Source organism: Martes martes (assembly GCF_963455335.1).
Source record: "Martes martes genome assembly, chromosome: 12".
NCBI classification, from domain to species: domain Eukaryota; kingdom Metazoa; phylum Chordata; class Mammalia; order Carnivora; family Mustelidae; genus Martes; species Martes martes.
The window spans coordinates 73,437,170-73,460,723 of NC_137900.1; the positions used below are offsets into that span (position 1 = coordinate 73,437,170).

General features: G+C 43.7%; 1 protein-coding gene across 4 annotated transcripts in view; it reads left to right on the forward strand.

Annotated features, from left to right (window-relative positions):
* Positions 1 to 23,554, forward strand: part of PALM2AKAP2 (PALM2 and AKAP2 fusion) — a gene marked incomplete at its 3' end in the record, with an annotated part of 333,400 nt that overhangs the window by 130,814 nt on the left and 179,032 nt on the right. For 3 of the 4 annotated variants that reach the window (XM_080819613.1, XM_080819614.1, XM_080819615.1), the window contains one exon: positions 3,306 to 4,001. In XM_080819613.1, the coding sequence (XP_080675739.1) occupies positions 3,306 to 4,001 (696 nt within the window). Of the gene's footprint in view, positions 1 to 3,305; positions 4,046 to 23,554 lie in introns of those variants that run through there. The other variant, XM_080819616.1, reaches the window with a different exon arrangement.

The window sequence follows — 23,554 nt, forward strand, 5'->3', positions numbered from 1 at the left end:
ACTCCTCCTCATCCTCCTTTCTGTCTTGTCTCTGATTCTGGAAACAGGCAAAGACAAAACAAGGGTTGGGGGTTAGGATGGCGGAGAGAGGAAAACTGGACCAACGATGACAGCATTCTCATTGGTGGGCAGAAGAAGGACATCTCCAAAGATTCCCTTGCTAATAATTTGTACCCGATCACCTATGGATCTAAAAATAGAAATGTTTTGTTCCATATTCTGTATCGATGACAGATCACTGTGTCATTTTGTTCACATATTACTAGATGCTTGGGGGATAATTAGATATTGTACCTATAACTGGCAATCATTAGCTTCATCCTTATTTACAAATATGTCCCGTGAGTATTTTAATAGTGATAGGACATAATATTTTAACCCCCAAACTGTGCTTTTTAATGTAAGTGTAATATTTAGAGGACAAACCTTGGCGTCCACACGCAATTTTAAATGCCTAGTCTGTTTCTCTGGTGACACACTTGGTGGGAAATCAGGAAATAACTGAGACAAATATTTCTCTTGACGTCACCATCCTTGTGTGAGCCCATGGACTTCCATGACAAATATCGGTTGGCCTCTCACTGTGTCACCGAAGGAAACTCAAGATCTTTGTGCTGAATAAGTGAAACTTTCAAAACGGACATAAGGAAAATCAAGCATTGGATCTGGCTTCACAATCTTTTAGTTAAGTGTTAACTGTGAACGGACTGTATCTTGTTACCCAAGCAGATGAAATAGTATCATGGCTGTTTCTCTAACCAGTTCAAACATTAATTACTGTGTGTACCTTTTCATTGGTGTCATATTATACAAAGTCTTTGTGACTAGATAGTAGACTTTTCAATTAGTAGTATTTATTTCACTGGTATTTGTAGATCAGGTACCGTGTAGACAAAAGGCTCTAAGGTAGGTGCTGGTGGGGTAGGGGAATGGTAGAAAGGTGTCAGGCAGAAAACTAGCCTTTAGGGATCCTAAAAATCCATGGAGCTAATAAAACATTCCCACAAATAATTATACCCCTGAGTGGAAAGTGTTAAGTGACTTCAGAGAGGTTTAGAAGTGTTCAGAGAGCCTTAAGAAGAGAGAGAAGACTTGGAGATGGAAGCACCAATGAAACCTTCTGAAAGTGGGGAGGCAGCTGGCTGGGCATTGATGGATAGGTCCTATCTGGATGGATAGAAACTCTGAAAGGAAGGCCAGTTCATGAGAAGGGAATTTTAAAAGCAGGGAAAGTTTAGGTATGGGATGGTGTTATTTGATTATGCTAAAAAGGGGGGGGGCGGTGGAAGGGAGCAGTTGAAATGATCATTTGGATCTTCTTAACACACTTGGGGAACGTGTAGTTATTCAGAAAGAGGTAGGGACTCAAAGGCAATCATAACCCGAGATACCCCCATGGGAAAGGCAGGCCAGGCAGGGAAGGATGCTGAGTTCTGGGAATAGAGCAAAGTTTGCTATGGTTGGAGCGTACGTGGGATGAGAGGGGCTGAGAGACGAGGCTAGAAAAGAAGTTGCAGACAAATTCCCAGGGGAATTATATGCCAAGCTAAGAAGTTTAACGTTTGTCCTATATAGATGCAGGAACCCACAGAGCATTTGTGAAGAAGGTGTTATGGGCTGGATGGAGCCCAAGCTAGTGGAGTCAGCAGACTTTTTCTATAAGTGGCCTGATTGTAAATATTTTAGACCTTGTGGACCACCTATGGTCTCTGTCATCTATTCTTTGTTTTTTCTTTTTCTTTTTTCTTTTCTCTTTCTTAAATTTCCTTCCTTTTTTCTTTCCTTCTTTCCTTCCTTCCTCCCTCCCTTCCTCCCTCCCTCCCATTTCCCTTTTATAGTATTTTCAAAACAAGTCTTGGGCTTCCTTTGCTCCCTGCTCTGAAAAGGGGCAGGTGGAAGTGGGGCAGAGCTGTTGTGCAGAGAGCAGAAGGGGGCCTGGCCTCAGGCAGTGGCGGTAGAAGCAGTGGTGAGGAGACGCAAGGGGAGAGGTCAGAAGTGGAATTAGTGGCTCACAACAGTTTGGCTGTGGATGAAATTAGGAAGAAAAGGACAAATCAGGTCTGATTCTGAGGCTTCTCACTCGAAAGACTATGTGCTACTGGTGTTATTGAAAATCAAGAAGACTAGGGGGCAGTTTTTAGAGAAGGTGAGTTCGGTGTTGAAGTTGCGGAGTTTGATGTAATCCACGGGTCATCCAAGGAAAGCGTGCCTGGGGCTGGTTGGCTTCCTGGGACCAACGCTCGCTCGGTGTCCTAGCATCCAGAATGCGTGCCTCGCAGGGGGCCTCGGAGGTAACAGATTGGGGAGGTGGGAGTGTCCCACAAGACTACAGAACAGGGGAGAGCAGGTCCTTAGGAAGCCCAGATTGGTGGCAAGATTTGGGATAAGTTGGAGAGGGCTAGAGTGGACGGGGGGAGCAGGAAGGAAGTCCTTACCATAACCTAGGGAAGGGGAAATAGTGTCTCAGTTTGAGTAGTGGCCGTGGAAGAGAGAGAAGGTGACGGAGGAGAAAGATGGTATGGGGCAGAATTACGAGGATTTGGTGCTGTGTGCATGGCCGAAGAAAGAGGCCTTCTGTGATCATTGTTCTCCAATTCCAGTCGCCACAGGACGCTGCTACCTCCATCTTGTTCTTTTTCTAGTCCTTGTTTCAGAAACGCAGCTCAGTGATTGAAGTAGTCTCAGAGCATATAACCTGACTGGTTTGTAGCTTCAGTTCCTTTAGACAACCTAGTTCACAGTACAGTGGAGGATAGCCACGCCCCACCAGCAAAATCCTTTGCATATTCTCCATTCCCAGTAAAAGGAGATGCAGAAAACAACAACAACAACAACAACAACAACAACAACAAAAAACAGTAGACTGCTTGGTGAAAATGTTAAAAAAAAAAATTAAGATTTTGGAATTACAATGCTTCTTATCCAGGGCCTTTAAGATTGTCTATAAGCCTCGGGTAAGCTGTCAATCAGAATAAACTTGCATGTGTGCCAGCCTCCCAGGAACTCATTACACGGGATCTACACAGTCGCTTGCGGTCTTACGTTAGCAGATCTTCCTTAGAAGTGTAAGTGCCAGTGAGATATGGCAACTCTGTACGTCTGGCTTCCCGGTGCAGTAAGCTGCTGTGTTCAAACACATTTATAACCACCTCTGTCCACACTGTGCCCTCACTCTAACACTCAAGATGCTTGGCAGTTAGACTAGAAAGGGCACAAAGCCCTTTTTTTGTGTCTGTTTGGCAATTAACCATTCACTGGCTTTTTTTGTTGTAACATGCACTTCCTTTCTCTTGTTTTCATTCAAGCTGTGTACGCCATGGAAATTAATGTGGAGAAAGACAAACAAACAGGAGAGACCAAGATTCTCTCTGCATCCACCATTGGCCCAGAGGGGGTCCATCAGAGAGGAGTCAAAGTCTATGATGATGGTACCAAAGTAGTGTATGAGGTGCACTCGGGAGGCACTGTGGTAGAAAACGGAGTGCACACGTTAAGCTCAAAGGATGTAGAAGCACTTATTGAGAAGGCGGGACAATCAAGCTTCAGAGGAGGGCACGTGTCAGAAAGAACTGTGATCGCAGACGGGAGCCTCGGCCACCCGAAGGAGCCCATGCTTTGCAAGGAAGCCAAGTTAGAAATGGTACATAAGTCTAGGAAGGATCATTCTTCCGGGACCCCAGGGCAGCAACCCCAAGCCCCCGGCACAGAAGGGCCCGAGGCCAACTTGGATCAGCCAGTCACCATGATTTTCATGGGCTACCAGAATATCGAAGACGAAGAGGAGACGAAGAAGGTGCTAGGCTATGACGAAACCATCAAGGCGGAATTGGTCCTCATTGACGAAGACGATGAGAAGTCATTGAGGGAGAAGACCGTGACGGACGTGTCCACCATCGATGGGAACGCAGCCGAGCTTGTGTCCGGGAGGCCGATCTCAGACACCACAGAGCCCTCATCCCCAGAAGGGAAAGAAGAGAGCCTGGCCACAGAGCCAGCCCCAGGTACCCAAAAGAAAAAGCGCTGTCAATGCTGTGTTGTCATGTGACCACTTCTTTCTTCCCTTTTCTTCTGGGCAGCCTCTGGGCTCTCCACCACTTCTGTAGACCTCACTGTACCGCTAACGGCAATACTGTCAGCTGGAAGCAAACACCTACCTTGCCTTGCAGTTGGATTGCTTGGGTCTCTCTTATTTTTGTCCCCCTTTCATTTTTCTCCAGTTTCCTCACCTGAGAGACAACGTGCATGTGTGTGCTTCATTCTTTCCAAGAACTTGCTTTTCCTCTAAACCTTTCCTTGTGTCTTCAAGAGTGAATCAATTTCTTACTGCTCGATTGGAATGGACTCTCCACATCAGCCAGTTCTATAGTAGCCTTAACTCACTTGACTGGAATCGAACCCGTGGCCCCGGGGGTTTCCTGTTGTAGCGTGTTCCTATAATGTAGTCACACATCACCACGTCGCTGACTTCCCACTTGCCTCCCTTGCTGTGGATCTTTGCTTTTATATCGTGTGTGGCAAAATGCTGTGGGCTCTAGCTGGTTGCCAGCGTGGCCAAAAGTGGACCTTATACTTAGTCTGTTCAATCTAGGGTGATGCTTTTTGCTGCCTTACATAAGCTTCCAGATTACAGTATTGTGCATCTATGACTTTCCTTCTGTTAAAACTGAAATGACGTTGATGTAAAAGAAAAGGAACCCAGTGCTTGTCGCAGCTGAAATGTAGGGACTGATTCCATAACCCGCCCATCAGCAGCTGTCTCTTTCTATGGCTTACCTGATGGACCCTTTATATACGAAGCACCATTTTTAATTTTCTAAGGACATGAAACAAACATTGTTTTGAGCATTCGTAGTAATCTCTAAACTTAGGCATATCCATGAGCCTTGCTTCTATTGTCTCAGAAAAAAAAAATGTAAATTTTTATATTGTTTTCTTTTTCACGGATATTTTCTGATCATGTTAATCTATTTTCAACGAAGGGATCATTTGGAGGAGTATCTCTGCAGTGACCATATTTCTAGAACAGTCTTTTTGACCAACGGTGGTTGCTGCCAAGCTTCCACTTCATTGTGGATGGACGGTGCTGGAACTGAATTTACCTGTTCATCTCCCCTTCCCGCTTGATTACAGAGCCTTACTTCTGGACTCTTTTCTTTCTGTCCCATGAGAAAGAGAATGTTTCCCATAATGTCACCATGCAGGTTGATCCACCCTTCGAAATCAGCTTGAAAATGTAAAAAATGTGTAAGAAAGACCTGTCTTCTCCACGTTAAGTCCTTAAACTCATTCCACAAGTACCGGCTGAGTGGCACATGGCGGAGCTTCTTAAGGCATGTTTCTTAAATTTCTGGAGATTTCAGAACATCAGAGAATAGTTTTTTGGTGGCTGTAGTTTGTTTGTGTTTTTTTTTAATCTAGAACACAATGAACAATTTAAATAAATTCTTAGCATTCTCCCAAAGCAAACAGCCAGGTGTGTAGTAAAACCAAAGGGAAGCAATAGAGTAAAAAAAATAATACAGTAATAAAATACAGATGTAACATTTTAACTGGTTTTAATAACAGAGATCTCTTAACCTGAAGTTATTTGCCCGGAGGTTCATAGCACTGTTGCAAATCGTTCACAAAATGTATCTATGTTCCATGGAACATAGTCTTAAAAAACATACAATAAGTCATGCTCCCTCAAGTCGAACCTCTGTGGAAAGCAGACAAGAAAAAAAAAAAAAAATAAGATAGTCTTGAGAGAATTTCTTTATGGAACCAACTAAATTTGTCCTAAACATAGTTTTCTCAGTGCTACATCTAACTGTTAACTATTTTAAGTTTCTTGGCTTGAACTTATATTCCAAACAGAAAGGGGAAAAATGACATTTTTCTTGTGAAAAGTTCATTTCTCTCAAATAATTATATTTCAATGAGCACAATGTAAGGCATTTTATCACCAACGGGTAAGCAGAAAAAGTCAAGAAAGGGACAAATAAAGGAGCTAAATTCTGCTCCTAAAATGATTCCATCAGTGGCTTCCTTTTGAATAGTGGAGGGGGTTCCCTCTAAATGATCTCAGGTTCACCAAAGCAGCTACAGTTGAATTAAGCTGCTGTCTTATCTCGGAATAACATCTGGTTTTGCTGCCTAGAAATCTCCCCACTCGGCTTCACACTCCTCAGCCAATGGTCGCTTAGGCTTCCTTTAAATGTTGACGAGAATGACATGCCAGATAAACTTATTCACGTAGAAAATGAAAAAAGTTTCAGTGTTTGGACAATCTATTATTTTAATAATTTATTGAATAAAGAAACAATCTAAAAGTTTACCATAACTTACCTTTTTTTACTCACTTAGGGGTTAATATTATTCAGTAGGAGTTTTTAAAAGCACAGTTCGTGAGTGGAACGGTAGAATGTAGAACGCTTGAGCTTGCTGTTTGATAACCAGAATCAGTCTGGTTTGAGGACAGATAATTCCCAGAAATGTTCTTCCCATCCTGCCGTAGTGAGCTAGTTCTTCATGAAGAAAATGATCTGCCCCTTTCACAGCAGCCCTACACAAGAGATCTGAAAGACCAATGATAATCTGCACTTTCATTCATCAGTTATTATTATAGGAATTAACAAATTATATGAATTAGAAGTCTCTTTATAATTTTACTATTAAATCTTATTATTAGATCCTTTAAAGTAAGACATGTTACCTTTATTAAAATGATATGTGGCCATAGTAAGTGGTTTGTTTGAATATGGCATAGATGTGCTTATTTTTCATCCTTTTCTTATCAAAATAGAGGATTTAGGCTCAGCCAGTACTTTTATGGGATGAGACCTATAATCTCACCTATAGCATCAAGTAACTACATGATGAACATATCCTCAGTGTCGTGATTGAGAATGTTCTGCCTTCCCTGCCATCATTCTCTCTGTAAAAACTTTATTATGTGCGATATCACACCCTCCAAAAATACAGGGTATTGACTTCCATAATCTGACTAATTAAAGAACCAGTAATGAAGCTCTTTTTGAGCCAATGGTTCGTTGGATTGTCTTCTAAAACTATATAATCAGTTCCCCCTTAAATGGAAAGAGAAAGAGGGAAAGGAGGAATATTTCATTTCTTAGAAATAGATTTTCAGTGGCATTGAATTAAAGATCTTTTAATGGTTAAAATGGTAAAGTTTAACCGTACATATCCTGACAAATCTCAATGACTTGTATATCCTTGCCTTTGTTTTCTTTGATGTGCAATAGGACAGACTAAGGGGATTTTTTTTTTTTTACCTTGTACCTCTTTTGCCCTTAATTCTATTAATTACTTTTATAAGCAAAGTTAGTTGCCTCTAAAAGTGATTTGACAGTGTCCAGTAACATCACTAATACTGGCGCTAGGAGAGGATGAGGAGAGAGGGAATTCCCTTCTGGCCAAACCCAAGGTATGGTTTCCTTAAGCCTCCTGAGCAACCGAAAAACATTCAAAGACTTTCAGGAAACTTAGATTTGACTCTTCTGAACTGCAATTATACATGTATCAGCTTTAAATTCCCATCAACTCCATCTTACTTCCTGGTCATAAATGTGTTTGTTCCTACCTACAAGTAGAATGCTTTATTTCGGTTAGGGTCAAGTTTTTTATAAAAGGGGGGAAAACATCGAGGTACAGGAACCTCTCTGGAGCAAAACATTCAGGCCAAGTGTGAAAATGGCTCATGTCTCTTCACCTCCTGCAGAATTTCATTTCAAGAGACCACTGAACACCCTTGAAATGAACACTTATTTCCTGCCAGTGAACCAGGGTACCGAAAGAGGAGGGAGGGAATATGGTGACAGAGGCAAAACTCGAACCACTAAACCAGCTCTTCCTTTTTACAAAGCACCCTGTCGATTTAAAACAGGCGAACACAAAATATTCACAGAGGACTTTTTGTTGTCATTCTTGCTGAAGATCTAGAAGCTCAGATCTCCCTTTGTCAATGGACTCACTGTGGAGTTCAGCTCACCAAAGGGCCCCTTCCTTGTGGGAATAGTCTCATCTCCCAAAGGGTTACTTTGTTTACAGTAAACACCCCTCCAAGGCAAGCAGTTTTAAGTTGTATTTTTGCAACGTGCACCTTCAGTCATTGGAACCACAAAGAAGGTTTGAAACCTCATAAATATGCAATCTTTTAGAAGCTCCTCAGTTTACTTTGTATCAAGGTATATAGAACTCCACTGATTAGGATAGAACCAGCAAATATCCTTTGTCCTGCTGGAGGGTACAACCCAGCAGGTAAATGGAGTGACGGTGGTATATATCACAAACCAGCTCCAAGAAACCAGCAAGATGAGCTCTTTGACTCTAGCTGCCAGCGGTCATTGTATAGCCTTCTTCTGGTCTTTTCAGGAAAACTGGCCTGCATTTTCTAGGGACAAAGAAAAGTCAGGCTTTCGTGATCATAGGAGCACAATGCAATTATGTGTCTGTATTTTCATAGTTTCAGTGAACTCTAGGATAAAATTCTCATTTTATCAAAAACCAAAATACTTATTATTTGAATGTAGAAAAAAAAATAAAATAAAGCTTACATCCTGAAAGGTTTCAAAAGGGCAATTTCCCTGGGGATCCCTAGACCAGCCTCGCCCATCCCCCTTCATTTTTATATGACTTAAATAGGCCTCTGCTTCCCCTCTCCACTCCAGTCTAACCTAAGGTCAGAACCACATCACGAAACCTTGCTTTCAACTTGAAAATATAAGATGTAATTTTGGGGATCGCAGGTTTTCTGCATCAAAGATCTGGACCGCCTTAACTTTTGTAAAAAAAACAAAACAAAAAAACAAACCAATTTTTCAAGGCTCTCTTTTACTAAGCAGGAAACCAAAATGTTTCCTGAAAATTAATGACTTTTTTATATTTTGTGACTATTTTCTAAGTTTCTATAGGTTGAGGTGTAAATGGTCATCTTCTCCCCATAATGCCTCTTCCTGGTCAATGGGGGGGGGGGCTCTTTTTTGCAAGTCACTGCATTTTTATCAAAAGAAAAGTATATTTCATGAACCATAAATTAAAAAAAAAAAAGTCCCTAGACTTCAGGCAGTCCTTCTGGAGTGAAAGAACAGAAATACAGAAAGAAAAGAATTACAGGGTGGCTTTCCTTTTATTTTCCTATGGTTAATGTACTGTATGGTATGTATGTTTACAGAATGTATCTGCCTTGTGATGTGAACAAAATGAATGACAAAAACAGAGTTCTGATGTGCCATTTGAAAGTTTGCCTTAGCATTGCTGTTTATGTTCTTTTCTGTCCTTTAAAAAAAAAAAAATTGCAGGTTGTATTCCAAAGCTGTATTAACACAACATTCTCTTCCCCGCCCCTACCCAGCCCTCTTCAGAGCTGTGAATTCCATCACAGGAGCCTTGAGGCAGAACCTTGCTGGTCAGACCCAGAGGGAATAAAGTGGACATTGCTTGGACATTGTCTATGTCCATCTAGCAACCAAGCATGTTCCTGTGTTCTCATCTGGGTCTGAATGTCACGCTATGACAGGCCATAGACGGCATAAGATCTTCCGCAGTCCTTCTGACAGCAAGGGGATAGGGACTTACTTGTGGACCCGCTCTCTGGGTCTGGGAGCATATTTTTAAGCACAAGTAGCATAGCTTGAGAAAGCAGGAGAGATGGACTCAAATGGTGTGATTGAGCCGTAACTGAGAGGTGTGCCCATTCATAAGATGAGTACCATAGGGGTGGGAGTAAGGAGTGGCCATTAGAAATGGAATATTTTACATTTATGTATTTTTTTAAGGAATGATATTTTTATAATGAAATCTATATGCATTATGAAGCTTGAGTTTGAAAACACTTTTGATTGAGTTATTTCTCCATTCCATTAAGGTAACTTTCTGGTGAGTTCAGCATAAGCCCAGACCTTGAGAGGCATGATAAGGTCCTGTGGCCTGCCCATGTGCCTCCACTGCATGAAATCCAGTGTTTTCAAACAGACCTATATTGTAAGATCAAGCTTTCTATACCTGTCATTAGATAAACCATGTCTTGATAGCTTGATAGCTCTCTGGGCTACATCTTTAATGATAAATAATGATGTTTTAAAAGGGGATAGCCATTTTAAGTGTAAGCCAACTCCAACAATGATCAAAGTCCAAATATTTGACATATTTAAGGACTGATCACTGCGTTGGAGATTAAGGGACCACACACTATGGTACATTAAAAGGATATGGATAAAATGGTGAGTCAGAAGCCTCTGGCCATAAACCAACAATATAAAACTTAGGAGGTATAATTGGCCTTGTAAATACCAAAGGTGCTGCACCACATTTTCAGAGTTAAGAAGACACAGAAAAGAATTGTCTTTATCTATCCACTAATGAGATTCTGAATTTTTAGAGTTCCTGGATCCCCGCCCCCCACCACCAATTTTCTGCCAAGCTCCCAAGTTCCCACTGCAATCAAACTCAGTTTCCTAAAGATCTTCACCCACACCTGTTCCTCTGTCTGACGGACAGAGCAGCGTAAGCCTCGGAGTCTGCTTACCATCCCTGTTAGACTCTCTTCCCAGACAGCATCCTTGCCCCAGACGGGCCCTTTTTCTATGACCCTAAAAGACCAAGAGCCTTTTCCAACAAGGCAGGGTCAGAAGCATTCTCGCCAGCTGAAGAGAAGAACCCCTCTGGTTCCCACGCAAATCATTTCGATTCCGTCATCCCTAGAATTCCTCCAACAGGCCCAATTCAAGCCCAGCTATGAACGCCAGGGTCACGGAGACGGCTCTCAAAATGAAAGAGCTATGCAACTCCCTGAAGGTGCTAAGGGAGAGCTGCTTGGCTCTCATCTCTTATCACACGGGAGCCTCACAGTGTTGAGATGAGGTAGACAGGGAGGCGTCCAGGTCCTTGATTTTGCAGTCAGTCTTTATGGACAGAGAAACCACCAGGCAATGTCTGATCTGAGCTGTTCTGATGCAGCTTTAACGCCAATTCCGTGATATCCTATTCTGGCAAGCAGAAAGAGTCCTGCCCTTTGCGGGGTTCTGGAACATTCTCTCCTCCTCTCAAGCTCCTGACGTAGTAGAGTTAAAAAATCACACAGGGGTTCCAGAAAATGTTGTGTCTGATGCAGCTTTTCAGTGAATGTAGGTTGTTGATGGAATTTTCAGCTTTAGCAGTTCACTCGGGGTGAGTGACATCTCTGTAAATATTTCCATTTCTGTGGTTGGTTGGGGGGTGGGGTGGGAGCCTGTCGTGCTGACTCTGAATTAGACTTGCTGGGCTAGCTGCTGTACTTTGTAACCTGAAGTGTACTTTGACTGTTCTCTTTCCTTCGGATGAAAAACAAAACAAAAACCGACTTCAGAAATAACACTGCCAGCGACAGCCCAGTGCTGTACTTGTAGCTTCTCTCTGTTCCTCTGTACAGTATTAATAGACAATAAACTGCCTCTTCACTGCATCTACCTCTGAGTGTCTGTGCCCCGATTCTTTCCCACCCCCCACCTGCCACGGGTGCATTTCAGGCCAGACTGTCTCGGCGGGGGGGCGGGGCGGGGCGCCTTCGACCGCTTGCTAACGCCAAACGCTACTCCAGTGCCTTTCAAACTGGAGCGTGCCTCAGAATCACGTGGGGGGACCCGCCAAGAAGGGGGAAGCTCGGTCCCACCTCTGGAACCCCGATTCAGGTTCCTGGGTGAGGCCTGCTCACCTGCCTCGCCAATCATGTCTCCACGTGATTCTGATACATGGGGTTCCTGCCCCGACCGTGGGTTGGGGGGCCCCGCAGGGGGCATCCCTGTGGCCTGCCTGTTCCAGCTGGTTTCCACACTAACTAATCTGCTTTCCCAGCACCTCCTCTCTCTCACCTGCTCTTGCACATCTGTCTCCACACCTGTCATCCTTGTTCTTGTTCCTTGCAAACCCCTAGCAGTGGCATCGACTGTGATCCCCTGGGTCCAGCTTGGGCTGCCCCTCAGGCAGTAAGCATTCAAGCACTGTTGTATTAGAAACAGGAGCACCTGAAGACGCACGAGGACTTGGTTGTTCTTCTTTACTGCTGTATCCTCTCTATCCAGAATAGGCTCAACAGGCTTTTTCTGGAAATGGCCAGATACTAAGTATCTTGGCTTTTTCTGGGCCAGATGATTTGTGTCATGGTTACTCAGCTCTGCCAGAAGGCAGCCAAGCACCGCACATAAATGAATGAGTATGGCTAGGTTCCAATAAACCTTATGTATTAAAAAAAAAAAAAACAACAGACAGTAGACTGGATGACTGGATTTGGCCCTCAGGCTTGTAGTAGGCTAATCCTTGGCCTCCAAGGGAACCTGGCTCATAGGAGGTACCCAAGAAAAAATTGAAAAGGTATATGAAAAAACAGACAAAGGGCAGATGTGATACCACCTGTAGAACTGTCATAGAAATTTGTTTTCTTTGAGGATATGGAGCAAGAGAAATCAATCGGGGGGCTCTCATCTGTTTGGGTTCCATAGTGGATTTTGCTTTTCATGTCTTTATGCATGGAAGTTATCTTGCAAGTTCGAAGCATGAATGGTGCCTTGTAGAGAGCTCACAGTGCCAAGCTGAAATTAATAACTGTCAACCAACAGAGAGCTGAGGAAGTATTAGGACATCTCACCCTTGTCAGCAGCACTGGGGATACTGGAACCGGGTGGTCCCTAAGTATCTCAAGCATTTGATCCAAATGTCTGTGGAACTACATTTGGTCTGAGCCATCCTATGCTGTGAACTCAGGGCTTTCTTTATATTACCTCTCCGTTCACTGAAATATTCCTTAGTGTGTGCACATGTGGGGAACCGCAATAGCATGTTACACATCCCATAAGCCAGGGCACACTAACAGTGACACACCAGGAGCTGTGTGTTTCTATCCACGGCCAGGGTCATTGTGGAGTTGAAGGAAATGATACGTACACAAAGTGATTGGTAAGCCGGAAGTGGATAACAAATGTTATCTTACATGCGATGGGAAAGTGTCCCACTACTGAAGGGTTCACCTTTCCCAGATGTAAAGAGTATAGGCTGTTCTGGTATGTTTCAGAATCAGCAGAAAAATGGAAGCCGCTTTTCCCTTCTTTGGGGTTGGGACTACTTTTGTATTACGTGGAACCATATGAAATTGATATTTTGGAGGTCAGTAGTGTTGAATGTTGACAGTTCCGTAGAGTTCACACTGATCATTCTATTCCAGGGATCATTTTCCATCAGAGAGGGCAAAATATGACCAGAACTCCAAATACAGCAGGAGGAATTTAGATAAGAAAGTAAGAACTTCAAAAGAAACATGGTTCAGTAAGACCAATGCAGAACTAGGCATTTCCCTTGGGTGTGTAGGATTTCCTATGATCTTCCATCGATCCGATGAGGTAGACATTGTTATTGTTCTCCTTTATACTTGAAGAAACTGAGTTACTAAGATAGTAAACACCTCGCCCAACCTAGCAGGGCTACAAATTGCGGTGGGGGTGGGAGCGGGAGAGACAAGTTTCAAACCCAGCTCTAACTTACTTCTACACAGAAGTCTCTATGTCATGAAAGTGGTGTGAGGTTACAGCTAAGGTTGGACATAGAAAAGATGTGGAGGATGGAGCCACGTATGCAAATACCCCCCCCAAAATGGCACCAGTTCCTTTCTGCACCTCTTTGCACTTAGGCAAACGCTCTGTAATATCACTGCCCTCTGCAGGCTGGGAGGTGTCTCTGCAGGCTTCTTCCCAGAAGAAAAGCAGAGGGTGAAATTGCCCGCTGTTCCCTTCCCTGTTCATTACTGCTTGACTGTTTTTGCGTCCCCATTTAGGAAAAGGATTAACAAAATTGCCCAGACAACTCTGTAAATTCTAGGAGTGGTGTGTCCATCTCCGAGTAAGCGAAGGTAATTTTGTTGTTGTTGATGATGATAGGATTGCTATTATAATTATTAAATCACCCATGTCGCAAACAGCGAAGAGGAACACTGCTGGCGTTACGCACCTGCCTTTGGGTCTAGGCTGGGTCACCCGTCCGCAGCACCACTACCTCCCCAGCACCCCAGCTCCTCTCCTGCTTTTCTTACATGGTATCACATCCTCTACTTATGGACAATGCACAAAAGCAAAGATGTGCTATTTAGGGGCTCAGGCTACCAGATCTGAAAGAGATCATCAAGTACAGAAATCACAAGATGGCTATCCATAGGCTGAATATGGCCTACGGCTATATAAATTTTGCCTGCATAGTGCTTTCAAATAGTTTTTAATTCATTGCCAAGAATATTAAGAGAATTCTCATTTTGAAAGTATGAATTTCCAGCTTCTCTAGATTTTAGAGCCTCTGTTTGCTTTTTTTTTAATGTTTCAAAGCTATTATTTATTCTGTACAAGTTTCCACTACACAGTAGACATTCTTCTCCTCTTGCTTACACAATAAATAAGTATACACCAGCCCCGTGGCTCAGGCTTACAAGTCTTCCCTGGAGAAGGGTGTCAGGCCATTTAAACTCAGGGTTTCTTTCTCTGATGCCTCCTCCTGGAAGCACTGGAAGGCACCAGGCTCCAAGCTGTGTGGGTGTGCAAAGAGCTCCATGCACGGAGCTCCATGCCTTGGTGTTGAACCGCTTTACTCTCTGGAAGAGCACAGAGTGGTGTCCAACTACTTAGGGCAAAATCAAGCCCGTGGGAAAGAATCATACAAACGAAGCAAGATGTCCCAGCATACTCAGGCTCCAGCTCCCAGGGTAGGACTGAAGGCCAGTGCCAAGAGGAGCAAAGGGTGGCTTGGGCATCCCTGAGAAACTTGGTCCAGAGGGCTTAAGTCTAAGAGACTCCGGGAAGATTGGGGTTGGGGGTGGCAGGAAGGTCAGGGAGGAAAAGCATGTTAAGAGGGAATAAATGAAAGGTTAGAGAAGCACCAGGGATAAGAGGCTTGTGCTCTCCTTCGATTGTTTTCCTAGCTAACAATTGCCTGGAGCTGATGGCTGGCTGTCCCCTTGAAAGGATCCATGCTCTCATTCACCATCATCACCACCGCTTCCTATTATCTCAATCCTGGTCAGCTTCCTTTCTTTATGTCACCTGTCTGGCCCCTGTTGACATCCCTAATCTACCATAATCCACCCATTTCGTGGTTGGGTCAAATGAGTCCCAGGTGGGAGGTGAGACTTACCCATCGCAAGATAATAGCTGAGCCAGAGCTAGGGATGAAGTCTCCCAAACTCTTTTGGAAGCACAAGGTTTTGTACTGTGTTTGGATTTGGCTCTGCTAGAAGCATTTAAATTTTTGAACAGGCTCTGGGCAGGAAACCAATCTCAGTAGCTGGTGCTTTTGCTTTTTGACAGGGGAACTCACCTACTTGTATTATGATAGACAAGACTGGTGAGCTCATTTACAACTCAAGAGGAAAAAAAAGTCCTTTTCCTACAACAATTGATAGTATATGGATTATCCTACTCTGTCTTCCTTAGGTTAAATGAAAATGTAATGTTTTAAGAACTTTGTGGTATCATACGCTTTTTGGTATAAAGTTTCATTCCTGGAAAAATAAACACTTTGTAATCAACAGTTGAATAGTTCTGGGAGCTTCACATCTCTTCTTAGGGAAAATATGAGGCAAATCCTACATATACTTAAATTTAAATGTGGTCTTCTCTCCTCTCCTAATTCATGATCTTTTGTCATGTTCCTGAGGTTATACGGTCAAGGACTAGAAATGTTCTCTAATGTTTACTCCCTTATCTTATTAAGAAAAGCAATCAGTAAGAAGTTTGACAATTCAGAGAACAGGGGAAATGGGAATCTTCCCTCCCTTGGCTAGTCATCAAAAATCAATGTGATACAGTGTTTTCTTTCCTTTTTAAAATTTTAACTAGAGGCTGATCAAATTTAAGATAATAATTGTATTTCCCCACTTTCTTTTCATTCCGAAATCACCAAGAATTAAAAATACGAGCAGTGGACCTACTCTTTCAGGTCAGGGTTGTAGGTCAGCCTGGAGGGCAACTTTGAAGTGAGATGATGTTCTGGGTCAGTGTGACACATCCCATCCATACCGTCAGTATATGCAGTCTCCAATCCAATGTCTTAAAGAGGGGTTTCAAACCAGAGTACACAAACAGATTCGGTGGTTTCCTCTTTCCCTGAATTCCACCCAAATCCTAACTACATGCAGAGACTCCATGTGAGATCCCGTCACATACCTTAAACTCGGTTTTTCCTAAACTTTGACTTTGGGACGCCGCTTTAGTTATTTTTATCTTGTATGTATATCACCTGTGGACCATTATTTGGTTTTTTTTTAACCCACATCTTTGACTTAAATAGACTTAAAATGTAGTTTTGTAGCCCTGCCTTAAATAGGTAGCACATGCCATAAAAAGTAACTGTCTAGGAGCGCCCAACTAGGTCAAGCAGAATAGCATGCCACTCTTGATCTCGAGGTCGTGAGTTCGAGCCCCACACTGGGTGTAGATATTACTAAAAAAAATGATATAAATAAACTTAAGGAAAAATAACTGTCAAAATAAAGGCAAATCAACATTACTAATTCCAAGCTGCATACTGTTGCCTTATCGTACAGTTACGTGAGACCAGCTCTCTCATTGTCAGAGGAGGGAATGGCCAGGCTGGAAAGCTGTCAGAAATAGACCTCCTTCTCTTTCATATAACCAGATGGATTGAAAGAGAATGAGAATAACTCTCTCACTCTGTGACTCAGTGTTATGTACCGTGTTCATTTAGCCCTAAAGTTTTGGAAACATTTCTTACCCTGTTGTATTCCCTTAAAAAAATCCCAGTTCTCCACTTTGAAGATTAGTGTGAGGAATGCAAAGTGGCTTGCTAAGGCTGCAGGGAGGGAGAGCAGAGACACAGAACTGGTATTCTCACCCAGGTTGGGGGGTGGGGGTGGGGCTTCAGATTCTTTCTGTCACCCCAGGTGCCCGTCCCGCTGCGCCTTGCATAAGGAATGAATTGAATACATCCGCAGCAAACTTCAAGTCTCCATAAGGCTCTCCATCGTTTAAACAAACAAAAGTAACATCTGTTCCAGCTCGAGCTGTCTCTGGCATAAGCAGTTTTTCAGTGACGGAGACCAGGTCTGATTGGGCTCCTTCTCCCTCACTTGGGTAGAGATACAGAATCAGATGCGTGTTTCCAGATAGAGGGGGAACTGATGGGCTGGCTCGTCTGCGCAGGATGACTTCTTGGTTAATTCTCCAAGAGTCAGGGATTTAGTCGATGCAAACTGCAAAACTCTGGGCATTAGAGATGAAGCAGATCTTAATGGAAGAAGAACCGTCTCAGCTTCCGGGACATCTCACTTTCTCCTTTCCTCATCTCTTCCCTTTTCTTCTCTCTTCAGTCTTCCCCTCGTTCCTCTCTTCTCTAGTCTCTTCTGCTGAATGAGCCTGTTGTCCATGTGAGCTGCATTCCCACCCGTAGGGTGAGTTGGGCTTCTCAAAGAGCCTGGGAGTTCTCCCACCAAGTGCCGTGCTGGAGGTCTCTGCTTCTCCTTTCCTGCTTGCTGCACAGTACAGTCTGGGTCAGTTCCTTAAAAATAGGATCATACTACGGCCCCACCCCAGAGATCCTGATTTAATTGGTGTAGGTGAGGCCTGGGACATTTATTAAATGGCTCCAAGTGGTTCTAATGGGGGCTGCTTGGTTGGAAACAACAGTGTAGAGGAGCCCAGGGTGGGCAGGAGTGGTGCAGAGGAGAGGTCCAGGCTGGAATCCTTGTCTCAACTTGCCAGGCCAAGAAGAAAGGGAGGCTTTGGAAGCAGGACTAAAGTCAAATCCTGGGTCTGTCATTGGCCAGCTGGGTAATCTTGGACAATTGATTTCAATTCACCAAAACTCAGTCTCCTCTTCTGTAAAATGAGATTAATACTTACTTTGTAGGGCTTCTATTAGGAATATTCTAAAGACTTTTCTTTCTGCTTTCCCCTTCTCCCTTTGTTCCCCTTACAAAAGGAACCTGTTTGAGGCAGTTTATAGGAAAAGACACAGCAGAAAAGAATATAGAGGGAAATCAGGTAAAGAGAAAAATAAGACAAAACTAGAGGACTCAAACTAGCATCGATTTCTGAATGGGTATTTCTTTTCTTTGAGCAATTCGCTTTGTAAAATGTGGGACATGATACTTCTTTATCAACCAAACCACTGAATTTTAATTTCTTGGCTCTGTTTTGAAAACAAACAAAAAACCCCATGAAATTATAGAATCAGCGGTTTTTTGTTTGTTTGGTTGGTTTTTTGTTTTTTGTTTTTTTGGGTTTTTTTTACTTATTTATTTGACACAGAGAAAGAAATCACAAGTAGGCAGAGAGGCAGGGAAAGAGAGAGGGGGAAGCAGGCTCCCCGCTGCGCAGAGAGCCCGATGCGGGGCTCAATCCCAGGACCCTGAGATCATGACCCGAGCCCAGGGCAGAGGCTTAACCCATTGAGCCACCCAGGTGCCCCAGAATCAGCGTTTTTTAGCGTGAAGGGACCCATGGCCTGGACTTTGTCCTTGTTCTGCCATTGATTGTATGACTTAGAAGACTCCTTTTTCCTCTTTTGGCCCCAACTTTCTCATCCATAAAATGAGTAATTTTACCAGATGGCTGTTAAGGCAGTTTTGGGTGACCTTCTAGGTGGTTGTTAATATCAAGACTCTTTCTCTATATTGAGACGGAAGGAAGAAGAAAGGAAAGGAGGGAAAAAGAAAAAAGAATAGGAAAATACATCAAACTGAGGGGTGTTTTTCTAAAAGTTCCAGAAATCTCTGGCCTTTCAAAACGAAAACATCAGCAGTCTGTTGTGACTCTGGCCTGACTCTGAGGAGCCCCTGGGCAAAATCCCTTATCACTGCCTTCCTTCAGGGTCTTTCCAAACCCAGTGGCAATCTGGTGGCCATTTTCCTCTGTGTAAAATCTAGTGGGGGAACACCTGATTTTCCAAGACTTACGGTCCTCAATGGTTGAAAACAAAAGTTTGGATTCCTTTTTTAAAACCAACTGGCCTTATTAGGAGCTAAAGCCTAACATCTTCATGCCCTACTCTTTCCTGACCCTGAGAGTCTTGGAGAATGGGTAAATACCCACCTTGAGGCTCATGGGAAGTGAGTGTGGCAGACACACACCACTACTCATCTATTCTAGATGGTTTCTCCAAAAGAACCTTAAATATTTGACCCACAGAATGGCAGTGCTTCTCTCCCCAAGACAGTGGATGCTTTGGGCAAAATACAGCCTCCTTCCCTTGGGCCCCATAGCTTGATGTCCAGTGTGACTGGACCTGAGAGCAATAAATCCGTTCTGCTCCTTCGTAGCTCTGTCTCTTTGGGGCCACTTAGTCTGTATGCTCTGCAATGTGCCACCGACCGCTAACTAAGCATTAAGTGTGTTTGTGTTGATGCAAAGAGCTTTAGAAGCAGTAGATAAAATGCCAGTCACAGAAGCTCCCAGCTGAGTGGGGTTAGTTGACTGAAGTTCAGCTGAGGATAGTTTGGTCCAGGTCTTTTCCTCTCTCAGGAGAAAATTCCCCCAGCTGAATGTTGGGAAGAGAAATGGGAATTCTCAGGTCATTGGTCCTGAGACCAAGGTGCCTATATAGCGAGTATAGAAGCATCCATCAAGTGATCACCAAGGCACTGCCCGACTTCTTAAGAACAGAGAATTGCTGCTTTATTCGTTCCTTCCAGAATTAAGATGAGACTTTGCTCTCTGAAAGTCAGAATTTCCTAAAATGTAACACTTTCTCCATCTCCCCTCTCCTCCACAGGTGAGTTCCCACTGGTTCCTAACATAAAGTCTCCTTTCCAATTCAGGAGCCCAGCCCTGCCCCTCACTGGCCACATTCACCCCCAGCATTGCTCATGCTGTCTGGTACACATCTCGAATAACCCCTTTTCTCTCCACATTTTGTGAAGTCATAATCATCAGACTTGGCCAAGCTCAAGTGCCTTTATCTTACACTCCCCCTGTGTCTGTCTCAGTTCCAGTGCTATCAGCCTCCTCTGTCCTCTTTCCTCCTGCTCCCCTTATTCGTGGCTAAGAGTTTATGTGGGTCCTCTGTGTTCCTATGATGAAAGACTCATTTTCTAGTTCCAGAAATGGATCAGAAGCAGCTTAGTTGACTTTACCCAGACTCTGGGTCAAAAACCATAATCAAGATTTAATGCCACCTCTTGGCTCCCAAGACTCAGAGGGAAAATTGGGACAAGGGTCCTTGCCTACCCTCCCCACAAAAAAAGGAATTATAGTTTTAGTGTTTTCCTCCAATACCAAAAGAAGGTATTTATGTTGTACTGAGAGCCATGGTCTTCTCTTGTCAGGCCAGAGGAGGGGCTAAACTTCTATCAGTGGGTGCCAGGGAAGTTAAGCAGCAGAACATATTGTCAGAACATTTTTTTGTGTGCCTCATAAGATGAGAGTATGGGAAGGTAGGTGCTCACTACTTTTTGGAAGTGAGTAGGCAAGCAGACACCAGACTGAGGGTGACCAGCTATTTAAGTATTAGACTGCTGAAGTATACCAGTTCTGGCTGGTGGGGAATGGGACTAAAGTGTTCCATCCAAGGCTACCATGTATGATTGTCAGGTTGCACACTGCAGAATCCTAGAGGGCTCCATTCACATAAAGTATGATGTGAATGGTGCCCTTAGAATTGTGCAGTGCACAGCATGCACAATGTACATGCTCAGGCATGTACCTGCTCAGGCAGTAGATAAGTTCTTGGGAACACATAGCTAAAAATCAATCAGACACTTACTTTGTAAACCTAACCCTATATTAAACTTGCCATAGTATGTCAAGTTGCAAGACCCAGTTTTTAACTCCAGGAAACATTGACTTTAATTCCTCAGAACCAGTAACCAAGGCATACTTTCAGGACTGGACCTATTCTTGATTTTTTTCGGTTAAGTCTAGGTTGGTGTAGTCTAAACACGTGGTATAGAGGAATGTTGCATGGCGTTGTAGCTACAATCATGGACCGGAATGAAAAGGGCCAGTCGCTCTTCTCTCTAAGGCAGAACAGTATTGCTCAGGCACAAGAGGCTCTCCAGTGGCTGCTTAGAAAGGTTTCTCGGACCCAGGTGACCTTATGTCCATGTTTGTCCATGTTTTCCCAGGCTAACTGTCAATAGTGTTCCAGTTTGGATGATAGAGCTCATGATCATGCTACCTCCAGCATGCAGATGGGCATCTCTGCTTCATCAGCCACCCCCACACCTGAGCCCAGTCTTTCCTTTGATTGATCCTTTGACAGTTCCCATGATGCAGAGCAGTGCTCAGGGCACAACTAGGGCTCTTTATTCAAACTGACCATTATGAAGGATCAGACAGAGTGTTGTGGGACAGTCAGCCATCACATCAAATCATTTCCTTTTTCTTGCCATTTATGGTTGGCTTCATATTCCTCTGGGCATGTGATGAAGAGGAAGAGTTAAAGAAAGAAAGCAGAACACTTACTAGCCAGATACAGACTCAGCAAGGACCTGCATGGCTCTTGGCCCATGTCATTTGCCTGCTGTCCTTGGTTGTTGATGGAGGAGGTTCACTGTTGTCTGTTCTCCGTAGTTTTAATTAACACTAATGCATGGGAGGGAGAGTGGAGGGTGACAAGGTCCTTTGTAAATGCACATTCATCAAACAACAACCAAGAAATACCCACAAGATGTGGCGCATGAGTGGCTCAGTGGGTTAAATGGCTGACTCTTGGTTTCGGCTTAGGTCATGATCTCAGGCTACTGGGATCAAGCTCCCTGCTCAGACGGGAGTTGGCTTGAGGATTCTCTCTCTCTCTCTCTCCCTCTACCCTTCCTTCCACTCACGCTCTCGCTCTCTAAAATACATAAAATAAACTAAAAAAAAAAAGAAGAAGAAGAAGAAAAAAAAAGAAAAGTAAAGAAAGAAAGCAATACCCATAAGACTGTGCAGATGCTGCCCAGGGCCTGAACCCATGTACACAAATGACTCAGGGTACAGACTCTCAAGTCTAATGGTCACTTCTTTGCACCTGAGTTTCTTCCTGTATGAAGTAGTGATGAAGGTTAAATCCCTTATAAAGTGTTTTGGACACTGCCTAGTGAGTGTGGGTATTAGCTATTAGTAGGAACAGTAACAGCAGCCTTGAGAGCCACAGAGCCAGCTCTGAGAATGGTATGAAGAGGGGGTCGGTAACTATCATCCTTGGGGCAAATATGACTGTCTACCTGTTTTTGTAATAAAGTTTTATTGGGACACAGTTACGCCCACTTGTTTACATATAGTCCAGGGATGCTCTGTTGAGTTGTCAGGAAAGAAACCATGAGGCCCACGAAGCCTCAAATATGTATTGTCTAGTACTTTACAAAATAATTTGCTAACTTAAGTCAGATATTCAAATTCACTTTCCTAGTCTACTAGTATTTACTGAGAAATGATTAAATGCCCTGAACTGTACTAGATTTTTATAACACATATTATCTAATTTGACTTTCACAAGATGTAACTCTTCAAGGTCAGTGGAAATATCAGCTCGTTTTCCCTAATAAGGCTCAGAACACCTGTGACTTCAGTAAAATTGTAGAGCCAGGATTAATACTCCGGTCTCCTGACCCTAGGTCCAGAATTTCAGGTATCACCAAGGGCAGGCATCCTGAAGGAGGTGGACTTGCACTTGCTCTTGAAGAATGAGTGTGGCTGTCAGTAAGCAAGAATGAGACCTGGGGGAGAGCATTCCAGACAGAAGAAACTCATTGATGAAAGGGCCTGAAGTGGGAAGATCAGGCTGTGTCTGGTCATCTAATTTTGCAGAACAGGAGGAGACTGAAGGAACTGAGGTCATGGAGGGAAGAAGTGGCTTGAGGCCAGGGTGTAGAGGGACAGGGTGTTCCTCAAGGAAGAAGTTACAGACTGAAAGTTCAAGGATAGATTGGTGGATGTACTGTGTTTGGCCTTTACTGTATTGACTCACACAGGGTATTTTTGTGATGGGGGAGGGTTGGTTTTAATGTGGATTTATAAAACATTCCACAGTTTTATCTTCTCTTGAAAAAGCAAAGTATTTAATCACACTCAGGACCACATTCCCAAGGAAGCAGGAATTAGCTGCAGTTGAGTTCAGCTGCCTCCTTTAGATGGGACACCTGCTTTCCTGCAGGCCTAATCAGACCATCTTTAGACCCAAGCAAGAGGATCCTCGCTCCTGATCCCTGGACTTTAGTAGGCCCTTGCTCTGGCCACATCCTTTTCCATATCTGGAGAAGTCTTCAGCTTCAAGGGGACTTGACCTCTAAGAGCCTGTACCCTTCTCCTGCTCCAGAGTCCAGGACTCAGAATTCTCTGCCTGAATGGCCCAGGCTCTCCTCCAGAAGTTATGAGTCTCTTCCCTAGGTCTGTCCTTCCAAGGGTGGGGACACACTGAGGGGTCTACCAAGGGGGAGCAGATTGTAATGGACAGATGGAGCTCTGAAGTGTAGGCTGGAGTGTCCACCATGGACTTCAAGGCCCCTGGAGATGCAGGACAGAGCCGGGAGCCAGAAGAGAAGGAATGTGGGTAACAGGCTAGAGGACTTTGTTCTGTACACCTGGTTTCAACCTGGGGCTCCAAGGAA